At 42.5% G+C, this 23004-nt stretch overlaps 2 protein-coding genes across 3 annotated transcripts; one reads left to right on the forward strand and one right to left on the reverse strand.

Annotated features, from left to right (window-relative positions):
* The first annotated feature begins 476 nt into the window (after positions 1-476).
* tmem184ba (transmembrane protein 184ba) lies at positions 477-14505 on the forward strand. 2 transcript variants are annotated; one of them, XM_037080769.1, is made up of 9 exons: positions 477-845; positions 933-985; positions 2908-3141; positions 4172-4337; positions 8296-8386; positions 8536-8703; positions 10043-10212; positions 10308-10502; positions 11452-14505. In XM_037080769.1, the coding sequence occupies exons 3-9, from the start codon at positions 2908-2910 to the stop codon at positions 11679-11681; spliced, it is 1254 nt and encodes a 417-aa protein (XP_036936664.1). In that variant the 5' UTR covers positions 477-845; positions 933-985; the 3' UTR covers positions 11682-14505. The 2 variants fall into 2 exon arrangements, with proteins under 2 accessions (XP_036936664.1, XP_036936665.1); XM_037080770.1 differs by having other exon boundaries at positions 939-985.
* A 627-nt stretch (positions 14506-15132) lies between these two features.
* On the reverse strand, positions 15133-22276 carry maff (v-maf avian musculoaponeurotic fibrosarcoma oncogene homolog F). The gene is made up of 3 exons (XM_037080771.1): positions 22121-22276; positions 18463-18558; positions 15133-18051 (listed from the first exon to the last, which is right to left on the reverse strand). Exons 2-3 carry the CDS (start codon positions 18493-18495, stop codon positions 17608-17610), a joined length of 477 nt encoding a protein of 158 aa, XP_036936666.1. The 5' UTR covers positions 18496-18558; positions 22121-22276; the 3' UTR covers positions 15133-17607.
* Positions 22277-23004: the final 728 nt, after the last annotated feature.

The raw sequence follows: 23004 nt of genomic DNA on the forward strand, positions 1-23004 counted from the left end.
CCCCAACTTTATTGAAATGTAATATAAAATTGGTATCAAATTAGCCTCGTGATTTGCTACAGCCTGGTTTAAAAAAATGTTTATAGACAAGCTCTGAGTGTCCTTGGGAGGAAACATAAAGAAGTCCATAAAAGGTTTTTTAAATGAAGAACTCAAAATTGATGAGGGCAATGTAACGTCACATAAAGTAGCATCAACAACCAACACCAGTGCCCACTGTGGAGTATTTGGCGCCCACACACACTGACGGCTATACAGTTAGGACAGGGAAACAAATAAGTCGTCATTGAGTGTGTAGGAGCAGCGCTCAGCCTGTCTTGGGCTGCACACGCAGTCCCACTCTTGCTGAACCGAGAATAGATTCGCGCATGCTCAGTGTCGGATGAATAAACCCCGCCCTCTTCCGGGTTATTAATGGTATTCTACGTGTGATTGGCCGAAAGGGCTCGTCCTCGCGGAATGGGCGGAGCACCTGCGATCTGTAGTTAATCCGACAGGGATTGGTTTTGAAGTCAAGCGGAGTGGAGAAAGATGAGTGGTGAGGAATGACGGAGTTCACTGGTTTACCTCCGAAAACACCGACTTTAGACGAGGTTATTTTGCAGACGGAGGCACTAAAAGGATTATAGAGACGTGTTTTGACATGAGTGACAAACTTTAGAGGTGAGTTTTTTTGGGGGGGAGACGCAGAGGTTGACGGGGCAGTCCGCCGAGGGCTCAACATGGATGTCCGGGGAGCAACGGTGCGGCTCTGAGGAGGAATTAAGGGCCGTTTCTGGGTTAACGTTATTTCTGGTCGTGAGACGGTGTTTAGGGGGATTTTAAAGCTGCAGCGTATTAACCAGGTGAGCCAAGCCTCCATAACAGGTCAGAAGTACTTTGCCTTTCCATAACGCGTCTGTACGCGACTAATAAAGTGTCCCTTTTCTCAGTTACAGGCTTTATAACCAAGTGGATCTGTGAATTGTTGAGGCTATTAGCAAAGGTAAGGCAACGCTTTGCTACTTGTGGTTCTTTTGTTTGAAGTTGAGCGTCATTTCCGTATTATTTCAACTTGTTAAATCAGAGTTATTTACTCGCAGCAGTACAATAAAACCACTGTTATGGAAATAATGCTAAGACAGACGTGCCAAAATGTTCGAGTGGCTTTCTGCTGACTAAATCCCCAGTGTTGTTGTTGTTGTTGTTGTTGCTTCAGCAAGTATGATAATCCAGTCTGGCTGTTACCCATATCATTACTTACTATGAATTATAAACACTCCCTGTCTGCTCCCCCATCACCCCTTTCCATCTGTTGCTTTATTACAGACCCACCGTGTGTGTGTGTGTGTGTGTGTGTGTGTGTGTGTGTGTGTGAGTGTGTGTGGACTGACCTTTTTTGCCTTTCAAATGAAACACACAGATGTCCCTTTGCTCCAGCACAGCATTTCACTGTCACTGGTATTGTGTGTGTGTGTGTGTGTGTGTGTGTGTGTGTGTGTGTGTGTGTGGCTGCTGATGCCTTCACTTCTCCTTGTCGACATGTGGATCTGCTGATCCCTGGCAAACCAATACAAATGACCTGCTGTCTGTCTCTCTCGCACACACACATACACAAACAGCAAAACCATAACTCCTCTCAGTCTCGCACATAAAAGCGTGAAAGCAGCCTAATTCATTTTATCGAACCACCAAATCCAATCACTTGAGTTTAATGCGATTAGTGTTGTAAAGAAACTAAATGGTGATGTGGGTGTATGTGTGTGTGTCATTGTCCGTGCTGTTTGTTCGATGTCCTATGTGACTTTTGGTTGCCATGCTACTCTGGCAGATGAGATATGATAGGTCAGATTGAAAGACACCCTCTCTCACTGCCTCTCTCTCGTTCATAGGCCATCTTAACGCTTTTGCCCACTCTTTTCATTTTTTATTTTCTCTGTTTTGTCTCTGAAATTACCTGTGGGTGAATTTGCGTCAGCCCCCCCTCCATCTCCATATCATGAAGGTCTCCGTCTCCCCCGAGCTCAGACTAACACGACAACTGTCTTGTCAGTGCACAAGAAGGAACAAACACCCCGAGAACATGACTTTGCCATCTTAGAGACTGTGCTTAAATAACGTGTCTCCTAGCCACTTAAAGTGCAGTCATCTTTAGGAAATGGAAGTGGATTTGGCAGTGTATGTATGTCGTTTGTTCATCGTCCCCTAATTTTGTCAGGCTTCAGGCTGTTGATTCTCGTTTGACTCATGAGTCAGACATGGAGGGACGTGAATATCAGATGTGGGAAAAACATGTTATTTCCAAGGTTAGCTGTCATCATGAAAGAAAAAAAAAAAAAAGATTGAAAAAAATGGCTTTAAATCAGACGAAGGAGCCCTTTCTTATAGATTTCACCATTTTGTCCAACCTTTCAGTCATCATGCTAGGAGGAATCAATGAATGCCTTGCAGCTAAATGACACGTTGCCTTCTGTAAACTTGAAAATAACAAGTATGCCATCAAGCTCACATGCTCCACCTAAAACCGCACCTGATTTGTAGCTGTTCGGGCAAGTTATCTGGCAGCAGACAAATGGCATTCTGGGAGATGTAGGAACTAACAAAATCAATTTCTTTCCTTACAGTCCAACACCAAATCCATTGTACAAATGACAAGCACACACGCACCCTTCAGTCGTCATGAATCACGTCTTGTCGACCTGCAGTGTATGCGTGTTTGTCCTCTATCTGCCTTCCTATCTCAGATTACACATGACACTGATGACACAGAGTGTGTGATCTATATTCCAGGTTGATGATTACAGGTGGAAATGGCTGTTCATACTTCATGACTTGTGTCACACATGATACTGTTTGAGTTTCAGTGGGTTCAATATGTACAGACACAGACTAACTGATATGTCCCCTATTGTGTCGTGTCACCTCCAGATGTTGAGACTGTGGAGGCGAGACGTGCCGCTCTCAGAGAGGCTGGGGGAGGACTCTCCTCTGGCCGCAGCACCCGGCCCCCCACCAACAGTGGCCCCGACGGGCCCCAACATTTCATGGCTCCCTGAAGCCCCACTGCTGAGCCAAGACCAGCCTATCTTCCTCATGACTCCCGCGGCTCAAGCTGTGTCAGGCTTCTTCGTCTGGACCGCACTCATCCTCACATGCCACCAGGTAACTGCTTCCATACAGAGTAAAGGGAGGGTTAAGTCATCAGGTCTTTAATGATACTTGATGTTGTATTATTTAATTAGCAGGAGATCAGCGTTAATATAGTTCTGTATTTTGCATTTGCTTTATTATATTTAGCTTTATCACAGTTTATTCAGTTAGTTTCCAAAGTTGGTTTGCTTGTGTTCAGTTTTTTTTAAATGTTCAGTTTTTATAATTTGTTTTATTATTATATGGGGTAATAAAAGAAATGCACTAATGTTCCCTCATACTTTTTGTTGACCAATTTGACACAGACTAAAACTATTTCCTGTATAGCTATATTTTGTTTTATGTAGTTTTGTAAGTAACCAATATCATTCCAGTTCACTAAAATCATTAGTTCAGTAATCATTAACCATGCTAGAGAGAGAGATGTTGAGACTTGACTGAGCAAAGTGGTCACAAAGCTTTAAAAACTGGATTCAGCGGGCAGGTGTGTGTATTTGTGTGCTGCTTAATGCACAAGTGACGTAATCCTGCAAACACACACATCTGCTCAGGCCCAGAGAAGGGCAGAGGTTGCTTGGCAACATCCCTCAGCAGGTGTTTGTGATACAGAGCATGACTACGCATAAAAACACACACATACACCCAAAGGTGAAACTTTATCCAGGTAGATGAAAAGGCTGTATGAAATCTTTCTGAAAAAGGATAAACAAAGAGCTGAATGGAGTCAGACTTTTTCTCTTTCTCACATTCCTTTGAGATGATGTCAGGTAATGTATTGATCGTCAAAGTCAGTGACACTGACAGACCCAGAGACATTAATGATACACAGTCTTATCTTCCTTCACAATAGTTAAAGCCCTTTGATACAGTCCTGCTAGTCGATAATCAGAGCTTTTCTTACTCATGCCACAAAGCTGTGAAACATGCTACTTTTGCACCATTCGCGTCATTGTATTCTGACATACTGCTGATGTTGTGATTTTAAAAAGTCTGTTACAGAATTCTAGAGTATGTAAGTGTCTTTTTCCTCTGTCTGTCCCAGATCTACATGCACCTACGTTTCTACAGCTCGCCCAGGGAGCAGCGTCATATTGTTCGGATCCTCTTCATTGTTCCCATCTACGCCTTCGACTCCTGGCTCAGCCTCCTGTTTTTCACCAACGACCAGTACTACGTGTACTTTGACACCATCAGGGACTGTTATGAGGGTAAGGACATACATTTGCCTTTCTGTGGAGTTAAGTCTGTGACATGTGGTGATGATGCAGTTTCATTAATGATAGGAATTGGCAGACAAAAAAATCAATGAACTGCTTTGACAGTACAGTGCACAAGAACAGCTGTTGCCTAAAGCTAAAATCATTATGGTCACAGAATGGTCAGAGCAAATCCACATTATGTATGTTATGAAATAAAACAATTGAAAAAGGGCATTACAGTTGACATGTTTAGTAATTTTATACCCACCCACTATCAATCTACTGAATGCGGCCTTTGAATAGGAAAACAAAGCACTTCTGCCATATTTTATAGATTTTTGATAATGATACAATGACATATTGCCCATAAAGACCCATTCAGTGGCACTTGTTGTGATACTGCTGATGGATCAAAGTTACTGTTTAAAATCCTTTCCACCACACTGTGGGCAACTTTTCCAATTGAGTTGTTGAAACACATTGTGATCAAATCAGGTTGAAACAGTCTGTTTATTTCTTTCTGTAACAGATTATTCCACCCACACACTCAGGGTTTATTTTGCAAAGTACCCTCTCACCCTTATTAGATTCCTGCCTTTTCCATTGTAGACTGAACCTGTTAACTGTTTACTCGATTACTAGTTGTCTTGAAACTCTCTTCTTTTGGACTGAGAAGCTTGAAATGAACCCCTGTGTAACTTTGGGGGATGTTGGCAATTGATGGGACTATCTTGATTTTGAGTTTTAAATGACATTTTTAATTGTGATTGTCTGTTTTGTATTTCTGTAAGTCTTACTTGTTGAATATTACTATAATGTTTTCAACACTACAGATGTGCCAGATCTTATCCTGCTTGTTCAGATTTTTTTTAAATACGTTCACTGATTCAAAAGTGTCCATATGTATTAGGACCTTTATTAGTTTGTGGACTTTGTTTACTGGTATCAGATCAGAAAATTTGATGATGGTGAGCTCTCAGCTTTGCTGAGCAGATGTATGACGCAGACAAAACTAATGTGGCCTGATGCTTTGTATCTCTGACTATTGATAAATTCTTAAATTGGCAGAAAATGTTGAAAGGCAGCTAACTGCCTCCACTCCTTTTTCTCCAGAGTCAGCAGTGACGATCAGGATAGAAATAGTCCACTCTCTGTGACACTTACTCAGACGTCACTTCCTGTGTTAGCAAGCTGATGATCTCACTTGTGGACTGAGGAACTCTATGTATGGCTCTGCTTTGGCAGGAAGTGCTGTCAGTACTGTGGTCATCATATCTCTCCCTTAGACAGACGTCTTTCCTCCTCCTCCTTTTTCTTCTCCCCATCCCTTGACATGACCTCCAGATTTCTACATCACAGATCTTTTCCAGGACATTTCCTTCTCCTCCTTTTATTATTGCGTACTCCTTGTCTCCCACTTCCTCTCTTCCTTCTGTTTGCCTTCCCACAATGCTGCTTAGCCCTGCCCAGATCTTCTCCTCTGTGAGGATGTACCAACCTGTTGCATGGCAACTGTGCTCACAAATCTTCCTCTCATCAGTCAGGACGGCTGCGTAAGATAATGAGTTTCTCTCAGCCAAACTCGCTGCAAAGTTTCCATTCTCATTGCATGTAGGCCTACTGTATCACCGTGGCAACGAGCTCTGCTGATGGTGGTCCTTGGAGAGAAGTGAAAGAGCTTAATGGTAAACAGTGGAGACACCAACAGAGCTACTTGGAGCAGATAAACCGGCTCTCATCACTCAGCTCTGCACACTAGCGTGTGTGCTGACGTCAGACAGTGAACTGGCATGTACGGCATTTTATTACTAAAGTATTGTCTGACAGGCGCTTGACATCAGACAGAAGGCAGTGACGAATTTCTAGAGTGTGTGTGGGTGGAGTAGAGTAGAGGTGAACTCAGAGTGAGAAATGGAGAATTTATTAACTCAGCTGATGTAACAAGAATCACTGCCAGCAGTGCAGCTGCTTTGAGATCAGTGTTGTGACACAACACTGCAACACGCACGCACACACTCAAACCATGGCACACACCCAGGATTTGCCACATTTTCACACCGTTACAGCTAGCTGATATACACCCATGGCACTCACCTTATTTTACCTCACATGCAAAGTCACACAAACACATTCAGGGAGAGAGTGTGTGAGTGTTAACAGGATTAGCCTGGCTGTGTTTTTTATGGCTTCTTGGCCGTCATCACCCTCTCACTGAACCTGCACAGAAGAGGAATTATCCACTGGTCACAAGAGACAGTCAGGTGAACATCAGTTTCACAGGGAGGTGTGTGTGTGTGTGTGTGTGTGTGTGTGTGTGTGTGTGTGTGTGTGTGTGTGTGTGTGTGTGTGTGTGTGTGTGTGTGTGTGTGTGTGCGCGCGCGTGTGTGTGTGTGTGCGCGCGCGTGTGTGTGTGTGTGAGTTCATCGGCTATCCTCATGAGAACAAGCTTCTACATCATTGCTCAGGAAGTGAAGATGTTTCTGTAGCTTGAGGCCACATGTGTTTGTAGTGAGGGAAGATTTATGGTTTTGTCTGGTTAAGCTTGAAGCGATATAAAGTCCTCAGAATGGTGGAAACACACGTGTGTGTGTGTGTGTGTGTGAGATCATGTTTGAGAGCCAACCTGCTCTGTCAAATGTGCTTTGTTTTCTTTATTTATTAGCCAGATGTTCAACAGTATTTTCTTGTATCGGAATCCATTTTTATATTGATGGCAGAATTGAATAAATAACACATGTAATAAAAGATGTCTACAACGAATTGACTTTTAATACCAGAAGTAATGTTAAATAATAAATCAAACTAAATTCTTCAACTTTTCAGGTGCCTACACACCACCATGATTGTAAACTCAGTAATAAAACTGATCAAAACACTGTAGAAAACTGTTCTTTGCACAGGTACCTTTAAACTTGTATAATCGTTAGAAAACTACTTGACTGCCTGTTAGTGTTGCAAATGATGTGTAAAAAAACGGTGATTATAATCAATATGCAACCACTTAGAAACACTGTTAAAAGAACAAAAATGTCCACTGCTTTTTTCCCCTCTCTTTTCTTTTTCCTTCCTGTATTTCCTGTTTTTACTGTTTGTTTTAAATGACATGATTGGTTTGAAGTCCTTTGAAGGCTTTGCTTTTCCATATGCATAATCAGGCTTGGTCTCAGGCTAGACGTCAGCCCTCTTGGGCGTCCTTCAGGTAATTGTTGGTGTCATTTTATTTGACTCCAGCTTCTTGAGTCTGTTCTGGTTGTGTCCCTGCATCGTCTAACAAAGCTCCCTGGTCCTGCATTGTGATACAAGGCAAGCTGCCTAAAATTCTCTGTGGGTTCATTGTTATGATCCACTTCCTTTTAACAGTGAATCTAGTGATGGTGTTTAAATTGATTTCAAACTTTGAGGTCATACCTCAGCACAGTTTCTGGAACTTCCAAAATAAGTGTGACAGGAAGTGATGCGCTGACAGCTTGGAGGTCTGTGGGTGACTGAATGCTTCATTCTGCTCTGTTGATTCAAGTTTGGTATTACAATTGAAACAGTTTGCGCACGTTTTTTTCTAGTTGTCATTTGTAGCTGCTGTTGTGTAAAGTTTCCAACTGCAGCTAGAATATTTCAAGTATAACACATTCTGTTTAATCGGTGTTCACATGGCTACTTCAATTGTTAATTTGTTTGTTTCAGAAGGAAAAGCATAGGTGTTACGTTAACAGTGACTGAACTCCCTTTAACTGCCTCAGTTTCAGTATCCTGGTGTTGTTCATGCTGCCATGCCCTGAATAATTCTAATTTCTTAAATCATTTTTAATATGAAGTGAACACATAATTCAGAAGTCTAGCCAAATAAATCCATCTTAAACATCTTTTGTAGGTTGTGCAGAGCTACCATGTTTATTACAATGAGTAAGTAATGTGAGTAAAGAGATACATTTAATAACAACCAACCGTCTGTCTCATTGTTTCTCTTCAGCGTTCGTCATTTACAACTTCCTCAGTCTGTGCTATGAATACCTGGGAGGAGAGAGCGCCATCATGGCTGAAATCAGAGGGAAACCCATCGAGTAAGTTGATGGAAATGAATTTATCTGCAAACTAGCATGAAACGAGCAAATTCAAAGCAGTTAGTGTGCATACCATCCATTGTAACATACTTTCACCACTGATGTCAGAACTGACCATAAGGTAAAACGTTGGTGTGTTGTCCCATCAGATCTAGCTGTATGTATGGTACCTGCTGTCTGAGGGGAAAGGCCTACTCCATTGGCTTCCTGCGGTTCTGTAAGCAGGCAACTCTTCAGTTCTGCGTGGTCAAACCGCTCATGGCCATCATCACAGTCATCCTGCAGGCCTACGGCAAATACAAGGATGGAGACTTTAAGTAAGTCCTGCAGAGTCTTGAATCGTTTTGTTTTCTGCTACTCTACTACAATTCAGAGGGAAGTATTTGATTTTTGACACCACAATTATTTGACAGCTTTAGTTACGTTTCAGCTGAATATTTTTGTAGACAAAATATATGAAGAGCTTGTTATAAATCAGACTATGAATCCATATATGCAAGTACAGCTGATAAGTTAGTCAATAAATCAATTAGGTGATGAACAGAAAATGAATGCATGTATTTTGCTAAGAAATCAAAAGTTGTTGGTTCTTATGCAAAAATGCCATACATATAATGGTTCAGACTTACAAAATGCAAATATTAATTTTATAGTTTGAATATACTGAATACACTGTGAAGTTTTACAACAATCAATAATCAGCAGATTATTTCATATAGCAAATATTCATTAGTGCAGCCCTAAAATTATTTAAAAAACAGCTCCAGCTCAACCAGCTGCAACAGTATAAATTCTGATTTTTCAATGAATGCATGACTAATCATAAACTAATGACATAATATATGATAGTATAACAAGTCTTTTAATACTTCAGTACATGTTCCTGATTATATGGAAACATAATCTTGAATGTAGGACTTTTAACTGTAGCTGTATTTTTTACAGTGCTGTATTAATGGTTTTACTAAATTAAAACATGTGAATACGTCCTCCACTACTGGATGTAGGTGAGAAGTCTTAGCATATAGAAACCAATGGGTGAGTACAGTGCCTGTGAAAAGTGTTCACCACCTTAATTGTTTTCCCCTTTTATTGCTTTTATAAATGAAATCATGGTCAGTATAATTTGGCATTTTAGACAAAATAAATAAATAAATAAAAATGTGACAACCTGATTCAGTTTGCAAGAGAACTATGATTTGGGAGAGACAGTGACGTGAAGCATCGAGTGACAGCTACCCAGAAACCTGCCAGAGCATTAGCAGCGAGAAATATTGAGTAGAACTGCAGTGTCCAGATTTTGAGGCCCGACCAAGACCTGTCCACAAAGCTGTGTTCATATTGTTTCTGACTGACAGAGCTGGTAACGAGAACACAGGAGAAGTTACCTAGTAACAGAAACGGAGCCACTGGAAACAGTTTACTAAGATTGCTACCAAATTTAGAAAAAAACAAAACGGTGGATTACTCCTTTAATTTTTAGATTAATTGAGTGTTCCAGACTTCACCTCACCATCACCTCCTCCTGTAATCGTTTTGTCTATCCTAATGGGAGATTAAGGCTTTTAGCATGACCGACAACAGTAAAAATCAGAACAAAACCGGCCCATAAATCAACAACTCTAACGTGACTGTCCCTGACTTCTCTTTCCGTAGTGTTGCCGGCGGTTACCTCTACGTGACCATCATCTACAACATCTCGGTCAGCTTGTCTCTGTACGCCCTCTTCCTCTTCTACTTCTCCACCAGGGAGCTGCTCAGCCCCTACAGCCCCATGCTCAAGTTCCTGATGGTCAAGTCGGTCATCTTCCTCTCCTTCTGGCAGGGTTAGGGACCGCACGAGTACAACGTTCTTTTTATTTAGCGTGTACGCCAAGTTTGTTTTATCTTCATCAAGTAACATCTTCTCATCTGTGTTCAGGCATGCTGCTCGCCATCCTAGAGAAGTGCGGCGCCATCCCCCAGATTAACTCAGTGGAGGTGTCCGTCGGCGAGGGGACGGTCGCCGCTGGGTACCAGAACTTCATCATATGCATCGAGATGTTTTTCGCGGCGTTGGCTCTGCGCCACGCTTTCACATACAGAGTCTACATGGACAAGAGTCTGGACTCACATGGTGAGAGCGGGGGAAAAAAGAAGGGTGTTTTTTTTATGGTGGATGGTTGGAATGACGAGTTTGATGATGAGTTAACTGCATGCTTACTAACACAGAACACAAGGAAACAGCTTCTAAAATCTCTCTACATCTGTTTCTCCTCCTTTAATCTTCTCCTTCTTCCATCACACATGTTTTATTGAGGTCATTTTCTCCCTTCCTGGTTGTGCACACCCATCTTTATTTGTCTTTTTTCCTCACTGCTGCATCATAAAGGAGCTGTTCCTACATACGGAGAGTTTGGTAGGTTAACTGCTGTTGACGTTTTCCTCCCTAATCCCTCCTTTTCCTCTCGCGCTGCTACTGGTTAGCTAGTCATGTCCTTCCAAGATGTATTTAGTTAGTTTGTGTTCTGGTTTTATGCAAGGTTTTGACTGTGATTTGGTTCCGTTTATGTGTCACCCTCTTTTTTTTCCTGCTCCTGTTCCTGAATCATACTCATCCTCTTTTACTTTCCTTTTTTTGGTTCTTTCCTCTCTCACTTCCCTCTATATCCCTTCCCAGTCCCTCTCTTTAAATCACATCTTTGTCGCTGATTTCTCTTTCAGACATTCCCTCCTTTTGTCTCGCTGCTTAAATCAAAGGCCCCCCATTTTAGTTCTCTCCTTTCTTCTCCTTACACTAAATCACTCCTTTTCTAACTCTTCTGTTGTCTCATCCTTCCCTCTACCTTCCCCTTCTTTCTCCTCCTCCTTTCCTCTTAATGTGATTCGCTCCCACATCCCTGCCTAAATCATCATAAATCCTCCCTTAATGTTTTAATGTTTTCCTTCCTCTTCTTATTTTCTCTCCTCTAAATCACCCCTTCATTCCCCCTCCCCGCTGCCCTTTTCTATCCTTTTCCGCCTCCTTTAACTCTTTCACCCTCCATCCGGACTGCTATAACTCTCGTGTCATCTGCCTCCCGCAGGCCGCTGTGCCCCCATGAAAAGCATCTCCAGCAGCCTGAAGGAGACCATGAACCCGGGCGACATGGTCCAGGATGCCATCCACAACTTCTCTCCGGCCTACCAGCAATATACCCAGCAGTCTACGCTGGAGCAGGGGGCGCCTCAGCCCGTCTGCCGCAGCCACAGCACCGTCAGTGGCCGAGGCGACACGGAGAAGACCCTCCTGCTCAGCTCCGACGACGAGTTCTAGGGCCGGAAACGCTCCCAGCTGAATCAGATTCAGACTGTTTTAACAGAGGATTCATCCTCCTGTTTTTAAGACTGATGTTCAGTAAGAGAAAAAACATTTCCCAGGCATCTTATTTGAGCCTTTTTGGTGTTAAAACCACAAAATGAAAAGGGTTGTGTCTGTTTTTGGAAAGTCTGTTAGTCACATTTGTACAAACTGAGTCATACTTGACTTTTGGAACACAAGTTTTCCAGCTTGGTGAAAAGCTTCATTTCTCATTGCAGCTCAGTCATGTTTCCTCGGCTCCAGTGTGTTTGTCAGTGAACCTGTTCTAATGGATGTTGTTATTTTGTTCTGCTTCTGGAGTGGTTTGCATTTGAATGCCTTGTTGTTTTCAGAACATCTTGGCTGTGTTTTTCCAAGATTTCCCCAGTCATAAAAACCCTTAGGTTGAATTTTAATCATTGTTTTTCCATGACTGGAAATGGTAATATCCTTGTTACAAGTTCTGAACTTTTAATTTGTAGACTTGAAACTAATATTTAGAGATCTGCGAGTACATTTATCTGCTTCAAACAGAAGCTGTTTTCAGTATCGTCTCAGTGATCAAATGTGTTAGAGTTATGGAAAATATATGTGCAGATCAACTGTAAGCGAACTCGGGTGGGGTGGGGGGACCCAGGTGTGTTGTGGGATATTAAGGGACATCCCTCATTGCAGTGTGGGTGCCAGATTTAAAGGGAAGCCAATCCAACAACGAGTTCAAGCCAGTCATATGGATCGATGTTATTGATATTACAGAAGAGAGCGGCAGGGCAGATTCTACATCATACAGTACGTCTGCTCCACAGTACACAACAGGAGTGAGGGGCGGCAGAGCTGCCCAGGATTACACTGGTGTAATTGGGGCGTTATTTGAAAGGATTGGATTAAAGCTCGAGCTGGTGGACCGCTGCAGACCACAATGTAGGTTAACTGGGTTGACGGAAAAAGCAGAAGAGGAATATAGGTTAAAGCTAACTTTAGAGGCGTGTTCTCAGTAGGGGTGCTCTATCATAGGAATTAAACCTGTCCGCAGTTAAAGCCAGAGAGTTAAAGTCGAAGTGAAATTTAAATCCTGTCACTGTTTGTGCAAGGAAACAATCAAGCTATTGTGCAGAGTCTTTCTGTTTCACTGAAGAGAATAAACACATTTTGAGGTGTATTTGTGGAAACCGCCATTTTGGTTTCCCTCGGGGTGGGCATTTCCCTTGGCAACTGACAGCTGACACTGGTTATCAGTCGTCTTAGATCAATTAATTAAACTTTTGTTTCTTTTGATATGTTTTGAGCAAAGAAGTGCCCACGTTAAGAAAATACTTAAAGATGTATAGATCAGCTGATGTCTCTCAAGTTTATTTTCAGTTCGACCTGTTTTGAGTTGACTTTCTCCACCCGTCTTCACACCCTGATGTTCCTGATTTGCTCCAACGTAAGAATAACTAATATCCGTCCAAACCGAGTGAGTTTTTTTGCGTTTGCCCTGACACACCCGCTGTTCCGACTTCTATGTCAGGTTTCAGTAGGCTATTGTCAGTTCTTTTTTTGCTTGTGTGGACTTGACTACACATTGTTGACGTCAATCAGTTGTTATCCAGAGACATAGTTTAATCGAAAGCTAAAAAGAGCCCATCACAGACTGAATATTAGCACGGTGATATGGGAAAAACATTTGCATTTCATGTATTGACAAAAGACAAGTCAATATTCTCTCAGTTAAAAAGAACATGTTCTGCGTAGAATCTTGTCACGGTTGCGTTTCCTTGACTTAACTGCTGTCCTGTTCTTCCAGGCAGTCTTTTTTTGGGCCGAGGGGTTATTTTGTCCACATAATTGAAGTTCTTGAGTCACCCCAGTGAGTCATGCTGAGTCTGACCATGTGTTTACTGTAACTACTTTCACTGCTCTGCTGTAGCTCTGCGCAAACACCAGGGGGCTGTGTGGAGGGGACACGTTCACCGTCTTATCTACACACAGACAGGCAGTTATCACCCACTTGTAGCTTGGTACAGTTGTAACAGAAAAAATAGGCTTTGTCTGAGAAACAGTCTCTGTGTTTTGTCTGTGTTGTTTCTTTGGAAAAATAGATGCGAGCCCCAGCCCCCAGACTGTGGTCAGAAGCCACGTCTGTCCACAGGAGCAGGCGTTTATTTTTGGGGGCCTTGCTGAGAGCTGTCTGGCTTACTGTTTTGCTACTCTTTCAGTGGATCTAAACTGGATTATTCTAACCATGACTGAGCTTTATCCAGCTTCACATGGAACCATGTACTCCTATATAAAGGCCACCGATTCGGGTCATTGTGCAACATTTACAGAACACTGTATGTGCGACGTTTAACCGTGAATAAACGCAGCATCACCTGGATTGTTTGAATCATTTTCATCAATTTACAGTTTGCAAGGCGAAGACAACGTACCACACTTTGGATGCCATCATTCATTTTCAGAAAACACTATCATCCTCTTTCTCTACATCTTTGTCATTTGGTGACGTGTGAGACAGGGTTTCTGCTTGTGAGACGTAAATGATATGTAGCGGAGAGGAAACACTGTAGACTCATGTTGTAAATAAAGTCTACTGGAGGAGCCGTAGCCATGTGTGTTGAAATAGTCCTAAATGCTGTAAAGGAGGAGCACAGGAGAGAGAAAAAGGCCTAGTTTTCTATTTTTTCATTCATTTTCATTTTTTTTTTTATTATTTCAGTGATGTTTTTGTTTTCAATTCTTTGTATATAATGAAGCTGCTCATGATGCTACTACTTCATGTCAAATGGATCTTAAGAAATAAAAAAGATACTTAGTCTGATATTTGAGTTGACTGCTTTGTTTTGGTAAAGTCTGAAGTATTACGTTGAGATGGGCTGCCAGACATATACAAACACTATATTCAATAACACGTTGTACCTTTTTAAGAAAGTACTATTAACTGGTTAAATATTCTAAAAATTGCATCTTCTTCTCCCTCATTGAGAAATCCAGCTGCGTAATTCACTGTGAACCTGAGCGCCCATTAATCCCAAACATCCTCTACTGCTGTCAGAATGAATGTTACAAAATGAACCACTGCGTTAAACAAGTTATGTTGACACACGTATGTCATCTTTGTTCTGTCCTATAAACACTGACCACAGCTAAAAATGGCCCTGACAGACGTAGCTCTGTTAAGGTAAACACCATCAGCGTGCCGCCGTGTGAGTCAGTGTCTTCACTATTGTGTATACCCTGTACCTTCACCTTACTTAAAAACCATTTGTATGGAACGTGTCACAATATTAAGAGGAATGGCGCACAGCAAAGTGACTCATAGTCTCACTTCATGTCGTCCTTGGTTTATATTTAAACTTGACTTCACCTTATCTGATGTGCAGAGATAACTTGTGCAACACATCCTGTAGATAACGCATCCTTCCTGCACTCGACCACAAACACACCGTTTTATGTACAATATGTACAACATTTATTATAATTAATATATAAAATAGACAATGTACTTAAATTTTCACAATAGAAAAAATACAAGTAATAAATACAAAAACCATTTTTTGTTTTGCAGGTATTACAAAACATCCAGCACAGTTTGACAGATGTGACACGTTAAAATATTGAGAATAAATGCTTTTTTTTGCCACAGATATTCATATAGCTAAATATATATGCCTCATATCTTTAAAGGAGTTATTTGTCAACACAGTCTAATGCGTTACAATGCCTGCTTATAAATGATATTGCTAGCACTATTCAGTGGCCTCGACTCCATGAAGTCCGGGGCCTGTCTGAGCAGGTCTGGGCTGAAACAGGCCTGTGACTGATGGAGGTTTTCAAGTGAATCAAAGCACCGCCCCTTTTCCATCTTCCTGCCCCCTCCCCTCCTCGTCCACCTTTGCCTAACTTTCTTTCTCCATCGTCTGACAACTCCTCAACCCTCTTATCTCCTCCTCATCTCCATCTTTCGTTTCCATGCACTCCTCACTTGTCTTTAACATCCCATGGATCTGCCCGCCCCCGCTAATTCGGAAGTGACCTCAATTTTTCACACAAATAACATACAAATCAGCATAGAAAAATAATATCCCTCCAAGAATCCACTATGACAAGCCAGTACAAACATTGCAAAAACACACACGCACACACACACAAAAAAAAAAAAATCATCATACAGCAATATGGCCATTGGCTTTGAGCATATTTCTACATAGCTAATAATTAACATTTTTGTAAAGTAATCATCGTTGCCACACAACACAATAATTAGACGTGAGAATATCCCCGGACTAGTCATAAGTAAGTACTTCTGAAAACATATAGAACATCACAGCACTCATTAGCTTGTCTTTTCATAATATCTACCTTTAAATACAAATAAAATATAGAATATATCTCTGATAAATGTCACTCAACATTTTCGTCTCTCAACGGCACATACAGACATTACAAATAAGAAACACAGAACGGGAATGTATGCAGGAGGATTTGCATCGACTTGAACGTAAATTCCTACCAGATGCCGCTGCGCTTTTACACGTTTTTTTTTTTCAGCAAAAAAACACACAAAAAAAAAACAAAAAAACGACCAACATCTGTTGCTGGGAGTCTACCAAGACATGAAAAAAAACAAAGAAAACAAAACAAAACAAAAAAAACAACGAAGCCACAGCAGACTGTAGCAAAGTCACTGCGCGGTGGGGATTGTGAAATGAGCGATTGAGGGATTATAGCTCAGAGAATAGGAGAAAATCTAAACAAAGAAATGTGCTGTCGTGAGCAGTCGAGACGGAGCGATTACAGTCTGTTTTGAAGCTTTTTCCCTCTTAGGTTTGTGTTCTTGTAACTCCAACATACACTGAAGGCACTGCATTGATGTGAAAAACGTGTACACAAAGCAGTACAAAACTACTTTTTCGCCTCGTGTGGAAGGGGCGAGGGAGGGAGCGCTGAATCAAAAAGACATTTTCGCTGAGTGGTGAGCTTGAATGCAGCAACCTTTTTTCTTTCTAGATCTGCGTGACCTCTTTTGCTCCCAAAATCGTCACGGCCCGAGCAAAGATGTTTTAACCCTTTTTTTTGGGAAACTATTAAACCTGCAAAAATGTGACTGTGTTAGCTTCTCCCATGACTGCGCCCCTGCATATCAAGTGATGCCACGGTTGAGAAACTTCATTAATGACTAACAAGAAGTGACTCATACTTTGGGACACTTTCCTGCACAGTAGCAGAGACACATGTGCCGGGGTTGGTATAAAAAAAAAAAACTGCTAGAAAACTGCGGACACTGTAGGGCCGGAAGGAGCTGCGCACACGTTTGCTCCGCCCTGTTGGTCAGGTGCCATACACTGAAGCAGAGAGGAGCCTTTCTGGAGCACAGAGGAGTGAGGGTGTACAGTAACTCTCGGTTGGTCTTGCTTCAGTCAGAGTCCAGGTAGTCAACGTCTACGTGTGTGAGGGATTTTTGTGCATTGTGTCTGTGTGTCTGTGTGTGTGTGTGTGTGTGTGTGAGACGACTAAGCGCATCAGTGCTCTGACACGTCGTTCGCATTAAACCTGCTGTATCCGACGGCATCTAAACAAACTTACTTAGCTAAATTTCAGTCAGATAAACTGCAAGAGCATTAAGTGGAGGACGCCTCCATCCAAGCCGTTGCTTTGGAAAACTAAGCGCAGCAGTTGTGTGTTCAGTGATGTTTCACACCACTGGGTCAACACTGTGTCACACAGGAGCGACTGACTCCTGCATATGGAATCCAGCAGAATTTGGAAATGCGAACGAGGTGTAACTCAAACAAGTGTTTAGTATTTTCCTACTATTATTGTTTTCCTGTTCTCAACATTTGTGTACAGTCAATGTATGCGTGTGTGTGTGTTTTGCATTGCAGGTTGTGCGTCCCCCCCAGTCTGGTTCCAGAAGCTCCTTCTAGGACGGCTCGTGTTCTCTCTGTTGCTGAGGCTGTGGTGGACTCTTCACGATAGTGATAACTGAGGCGGTGTTGAGGCGAGGGGCCGTAGCCAGCAGGTGGCCCCCTCCGGCCTCCAGGCCCCTGGCGAACCTCTGGAGCGCAGCCAGGCGTGCGCCGAGCCCCTCCAGCTCTTTCCTCATGCCGGCGTTCTCCGCCCCGAGCCTCTCCACCTCCCTCTGGAGCTCCGTCTTCTGCTGTTCCAGGGCTTCGCGCTGGGAGACCCGTTTGACCCGGCAGCTAGCGGCGTAGCCCCGGTTCTTCAGGGTGCGCCGGCGCTGCTTCAGCTTCTGGATCTCCTCACGGGACAGGCCGCGCAGGTGGAGGTTCAGCTCTCGTACCGAGAGGGACATGAGCTCGCTGTCCGACAGGATGGGCACGTTCTCGCCGCATTCCTGCTTGACCTGAAGAGAAGAAAACAGGTGTTAAAAACTTGATTGATAGGGAGGAAAGAAAAAGTTGTATTCATCTAGAGCTACAACGATAAGTCAATTAAATGATTAGTCCACTGAAAAATTCATTGATAACTATTTAGAAACCATTTCAGTCATTTTTCAAGCTAATATGTCAAACGTGCTGGTTCCAGCTCCTTAAATGTGCAGATTTGCTGATTTTCTGTGAAATTTAGGATGGTAAAATGAAGGGTCTTTAGATTTTAGACTGTTAGTTGAACAAAAGAAGCAATGTGACATTAATGGTGAAAATAACTGGCAAATTAAATCAACAATGAAAGTAATTGTTAGTTGCCGTCCTGATTTTCAACGCTGACATTTTCCCTCCTGTGAAAACTGAGTTTCCTTTGTGGCTGTGTTTACCTTCAGGGCTTTGCTGCTCCTCTCTGTCGTCATGATCCGACTGTCTTCGGTTTTTCTTCCCCCTCCCAAACTCCAGTCAACACAGATACAGACACGCTGCAAGAACAGAAAGAGGACAAACAAAAAAAGGTAATGTTATCACATGTGACTCAGGCTATCATGCAGCCTCTGTCTTGACATTTACCATCCGCTCACAAGACAGCCAGTCATGCGCGATGCAGAAAAAGGAGAACCCACAGATTTTTCATGCTTCTCCAAAACGCGCTCTCTCATTAAATTCTGCGGCTTGATATGAAAGGAAGGGGGAGTTTTGAAAGCAACGTGCCTTTCTCTGTTAGCTGGAATGGCGAGGAGGAAGTTATCATGTGTCTGCCCTTTGGTTGCTCAAAGCAGGTGTCCTAACCAATTCCCTCAACACTTCCTCTTGTCAACACCACACCAACGGTTCAAAACGCTCATTGTGAAAAAGTTTGAAGAGGAGAAAACTATTTTTATGAAGTGACATTTCGGTGAAAGAGACACAATAACCTCCGCTATAACACAGTTGTTATTTTTGACATGAAACCCATGATAAAAATCACCTTTCTTTGATTGCTCAATTCTGACATTAAATTTTAAAAAAAATAGCAGACCAAAACTCTGTTGTTTAAAACACCCTTAAATTGCTGCCTCCAGTAACAAGCGGTAGTAACAGCGGCAGGGGTGTTTGTTTAAGTCTGGGCTGCCTTCACACTACTGTATTAGGAAATTCTCCCATTCTTCTTGCTGAGCACTTCACAGACTGCGTGGGGACTTCCTGCACTCCTCTTAAGGTCAGCTCACTAATGTCATTCTCTGGGATTAAAGTCCAACACCTCAGTTTGAATTGCTTTGTCACTTCTCGGTTGATAAGGCCCGATCGTGCTGATGAAACGACTCTGCATTTTAAACTTAAGGCCGTTTCAGCAGTATTGCATTTCACTCCCCCATCCTGACCAGAGCAGTCAGGAGAGAAACAAACCACTCCACGCACCGGTGATGAGGAGCCACGCCGTGCTGACTGTACAGCAAAAAATACCTCTTGACATTAACGTTGACATCAGACCGGCAAGCCCTACCTTGACATCATCAAACCACGGGGTGTTTTCCCCACGCAGCTTGTATATAGTTCTCACTTTCATATTTATTGCAACATTGGAATTTTCTTTGAGTGAGCTTTCACTTATATTCTTTCTAATCAAAGAAGAACATGAACATTGTTTTTGGTATGAGTGGCTGAGCTCTGGAGATATCAGTCATAGAGATGCCTGGAAAGGATGGAACTCGGCTTGTGGTGCTCAAAGCCCCGAAAATTAGGGGTAGGGTTTATACAAGCTCATCGTGGATTCCACAGACCTTGTTTTGAGCAGTCTGATGTCGGAACTATTGTCTTTCTACCAAACTAACTTGCAGAAGTAAGCGTGCTTCTACTCATGGACATGAGGCTCGTACTTGTGACGGTGTAAACATTAATGCCACCCTCCTTGACCAGGCTGTTAAGTTAACCAGCCTCTCCTCTGTGATTTGATTCTACCAAGGTGACACACAGTTGCCAGGTGTGGTTTGGTAGAACAAAAAGCAGATCCAACATGAAACTGCTCACAAGTCTGGATTGTCTTTAGTAACCAGGTCATGATCTCTAGGGGGGGAAAAAACAACTTTGTTGTTGAGTTTTTAAAATGTATATTTTTGGGTGCCTTGAGCATCACAAGTGTCATCTGGTCCCGTTATATTCAAGAGGAGGCAGACATTTCTATGGCTCTTATCTGCAAAACTTACAGTAAAACAATGTAGACTGAGTAATAGCGCTACAAGTAAGAGGGAAACTATGTGTTTTTTGATGAGGGGCGGACTGATGCAAAGTCGCATGCCGACAAAATACAATCCAGAGGCTGCTGTTGACCTTTAGGCTGATTCACTGATGAGCTAACCAACTCCTTGCACTTTCATTTTCCTTTCAGAGACAGGCTGACGCAGAAGAGATTGGGCTTTAGCTGATTCCTCCTTTTTTTCCCTCAACTCATTCCTCTTCTTAATCTATCAATAACAAAATATTATAAGCAGGTGCTCTCTAAAAGCAGTAGGTGGCAGAAGCTTTGGGAGAGTCAGCTGCTGTAAGAATTCTTGAATTTAAAGAAATCTTGAAGTTGAACTAACATAACGTGAATCATTCAATATGATTCAGGTAGGCTGATTTTCTGCTTGCTTTTCTATTGATCCACTTACCTTCATTACAGTGTCGGTGTACAGTTATAAAGGGGTATTACACTTCAATATATGAGGTGTTTCTATTCCAGTTTTACTATCATCTTATTTGCTCATTTGTCCTCCATTTGCTTGCTGAATGAAACATTAATTAAAGCTTTTTTAGATGGCCTTTCCCCCCAGTACACAAAACTGTCAAATACTAATAAAGAGCAGACATCTGTGTGGACAGAAGTCGCTTCCTGGATGTAAACAGAAAGCTTGATTTGTGCCCTCCTCAGCAACATTTCAGAAAACAAACAGGCTAACCATGCAGCCAGCGAGGATGAGGGATCATAAAAGCAACAGGCCCTTGAGTTCAAGCTAAAGAGAGAGAACATGATCTTGAAAACATTCCTTCATAACAGCAGAATAGGCTTAAACGTCACATGTAGGCCCACAACCCGTGTACAGGAGACGTTGCCCCACATCGGATAAATAAAGCACATGGTCAAACGGTCTGTAGTTTGCTGACATGAACTGCATTTCCCGAAATGCGTGGGAAGTTGCTGGAGGTTGCAGCAACAGTGGCTGTCCAACCAACCCGGTGGACTCCGGCTGTAAACCATGAGACCGCCGCCGTTTCGTAAAGTCAGGGTGATTCAGCAATAAACCTCTGCTCAGCCCTGCTAGGACTGCCAGACCGTCCGAACCAGGGGAAAACAGCTGCGACCACATCTTTATGTCCTGGTCCAAACGGCACAGGGTATCCGCGTCCGTACCTCACTATAAATATCACTTTAGAGGACACGTTACTTCTTGAATAACGCCACCACGGTGAAACGCAACAAGTGAACGCAGCACTGCCAAACGCAAGCTACAACTAATGAAACGGGTTTCTATATATATATATATATATATTCACGCACTTATATCCATTTTTTGTGATAATAGACGACTAAATAATACACAGTCGAAACCGACCACTCATGGAAACGGTATTTATCCATCTAGCTCCAACTAGAATCCTTATAGGGAGAGGAGCTGGCCAGCTCGGGGTAAAGGCGCCGCTGCTATAGTAAACAGCCATCACGAGTGCCCTCGACATCCATTTTAGCAGGGCTTTAAATAACCTATTTAAATTCTTTTAAAGCATATTTTTACACAAGGAAGTGAGAAGCGTCTCTGGCTGCCATGTTTCGCGGGTATAATGGCATAAATGCGAGGAGAGGGGCCAAATTATCCGCATCATCTCAAACATGCTAGTAATGGTAACCGTTAGCAGCTAGCATCAACGGTGTCTGACGAGCTAAAAGGAGATTAACGCAAACAGCTGCCTTGTCCTTGGTTGGTCGGCGGGTCCCCGGCGGATACAAATCCGTTAGTGTTCGGCTGCTACCAACAGATTCAAGATATCTATTTGTACATTTAATAAAATGTAAGAAAGATCATTTACCTGCTGGGTCGAAGCGACTCTGGCGACAAAATGTCAGTCCGCCTTTTCCCGGAATTACTCCGCTGCTCTCTGAGGTTGGATTCCTTCATTCATAAAAAACACAAGCGACAATGACGTCAGGTCTAAAGAATGAGGGCGGGGCTAACCCCGCCCCCGCGGCGTACTCCGGGAGGATGTAAACAAGGAATCCCTGCATCCCAGAACTTTTCCATGACCAGCCCCCCTCTGCTATTCCCAGCAACAACAAGTTCCCTGGAATGACATTTAAAATCCCCAAAACAGCCACCCTTTACCGAAACTAATTTTTCGGTTCGTAACCATAAGATTCTAGAGTAAAAAAACAGATTCCAACAATAGCAATAGCTTTCAAAATAGCTTTCAAATACCGGAGCTAAAACCCTGCCACCGAAACAAACACTCACTGCTTACGGAATAAGTGCTGTTTATGCTGAATGAGCATGTTGATGGCAGAGTCTATTTCACTGCTAGAAATCAAACATCCATTTAAGTTTACTGGACCCTTGTGTGGCTGCCAATAAAAAAAAAGAAAAAAAAAAGAATATACACGAAAATCCAAAGAAGAAGCAGGAGAAAAGCCTACAACACAAATAATCTACATCTTAATATGGTCAATGGAAGTGTGCCCAATGTCAATTTATCCACAGTTGCACTTTTTGTTTTTTCTTGCCTTCTTGTCTTAACTTCTCCCAGTTTGGCTTGACTGTTGTGTCCTGCTGATGGTAGCCTGTCTTTGAAGTGACTCCACATTGCCCCATATGGGAATATTTGTGGTGTCATATTTCCTGGCTGTAATCCAGCTTCCTAGAGTTGCAAAAGAGAGGCAACTTTTGGCATGTCACGCACAAAACAGAACATGTAACAGT

The sequence above is a fragment of the Acanthopagrus latus genome, chromosome 20, assembly GCF_904848185.1.
Source record: "Acanthopagrus latus isolate v.2019 chromosome 20, fAcaLat1.1, whole genome shotgun sequence".
NCBI classification, from domain to species: Eukaryota; Metazoa; Chordata; class Actinopteri; order Spariformes; family Sparidae; genus Acanthopagrus; species Acanthopagrus latus.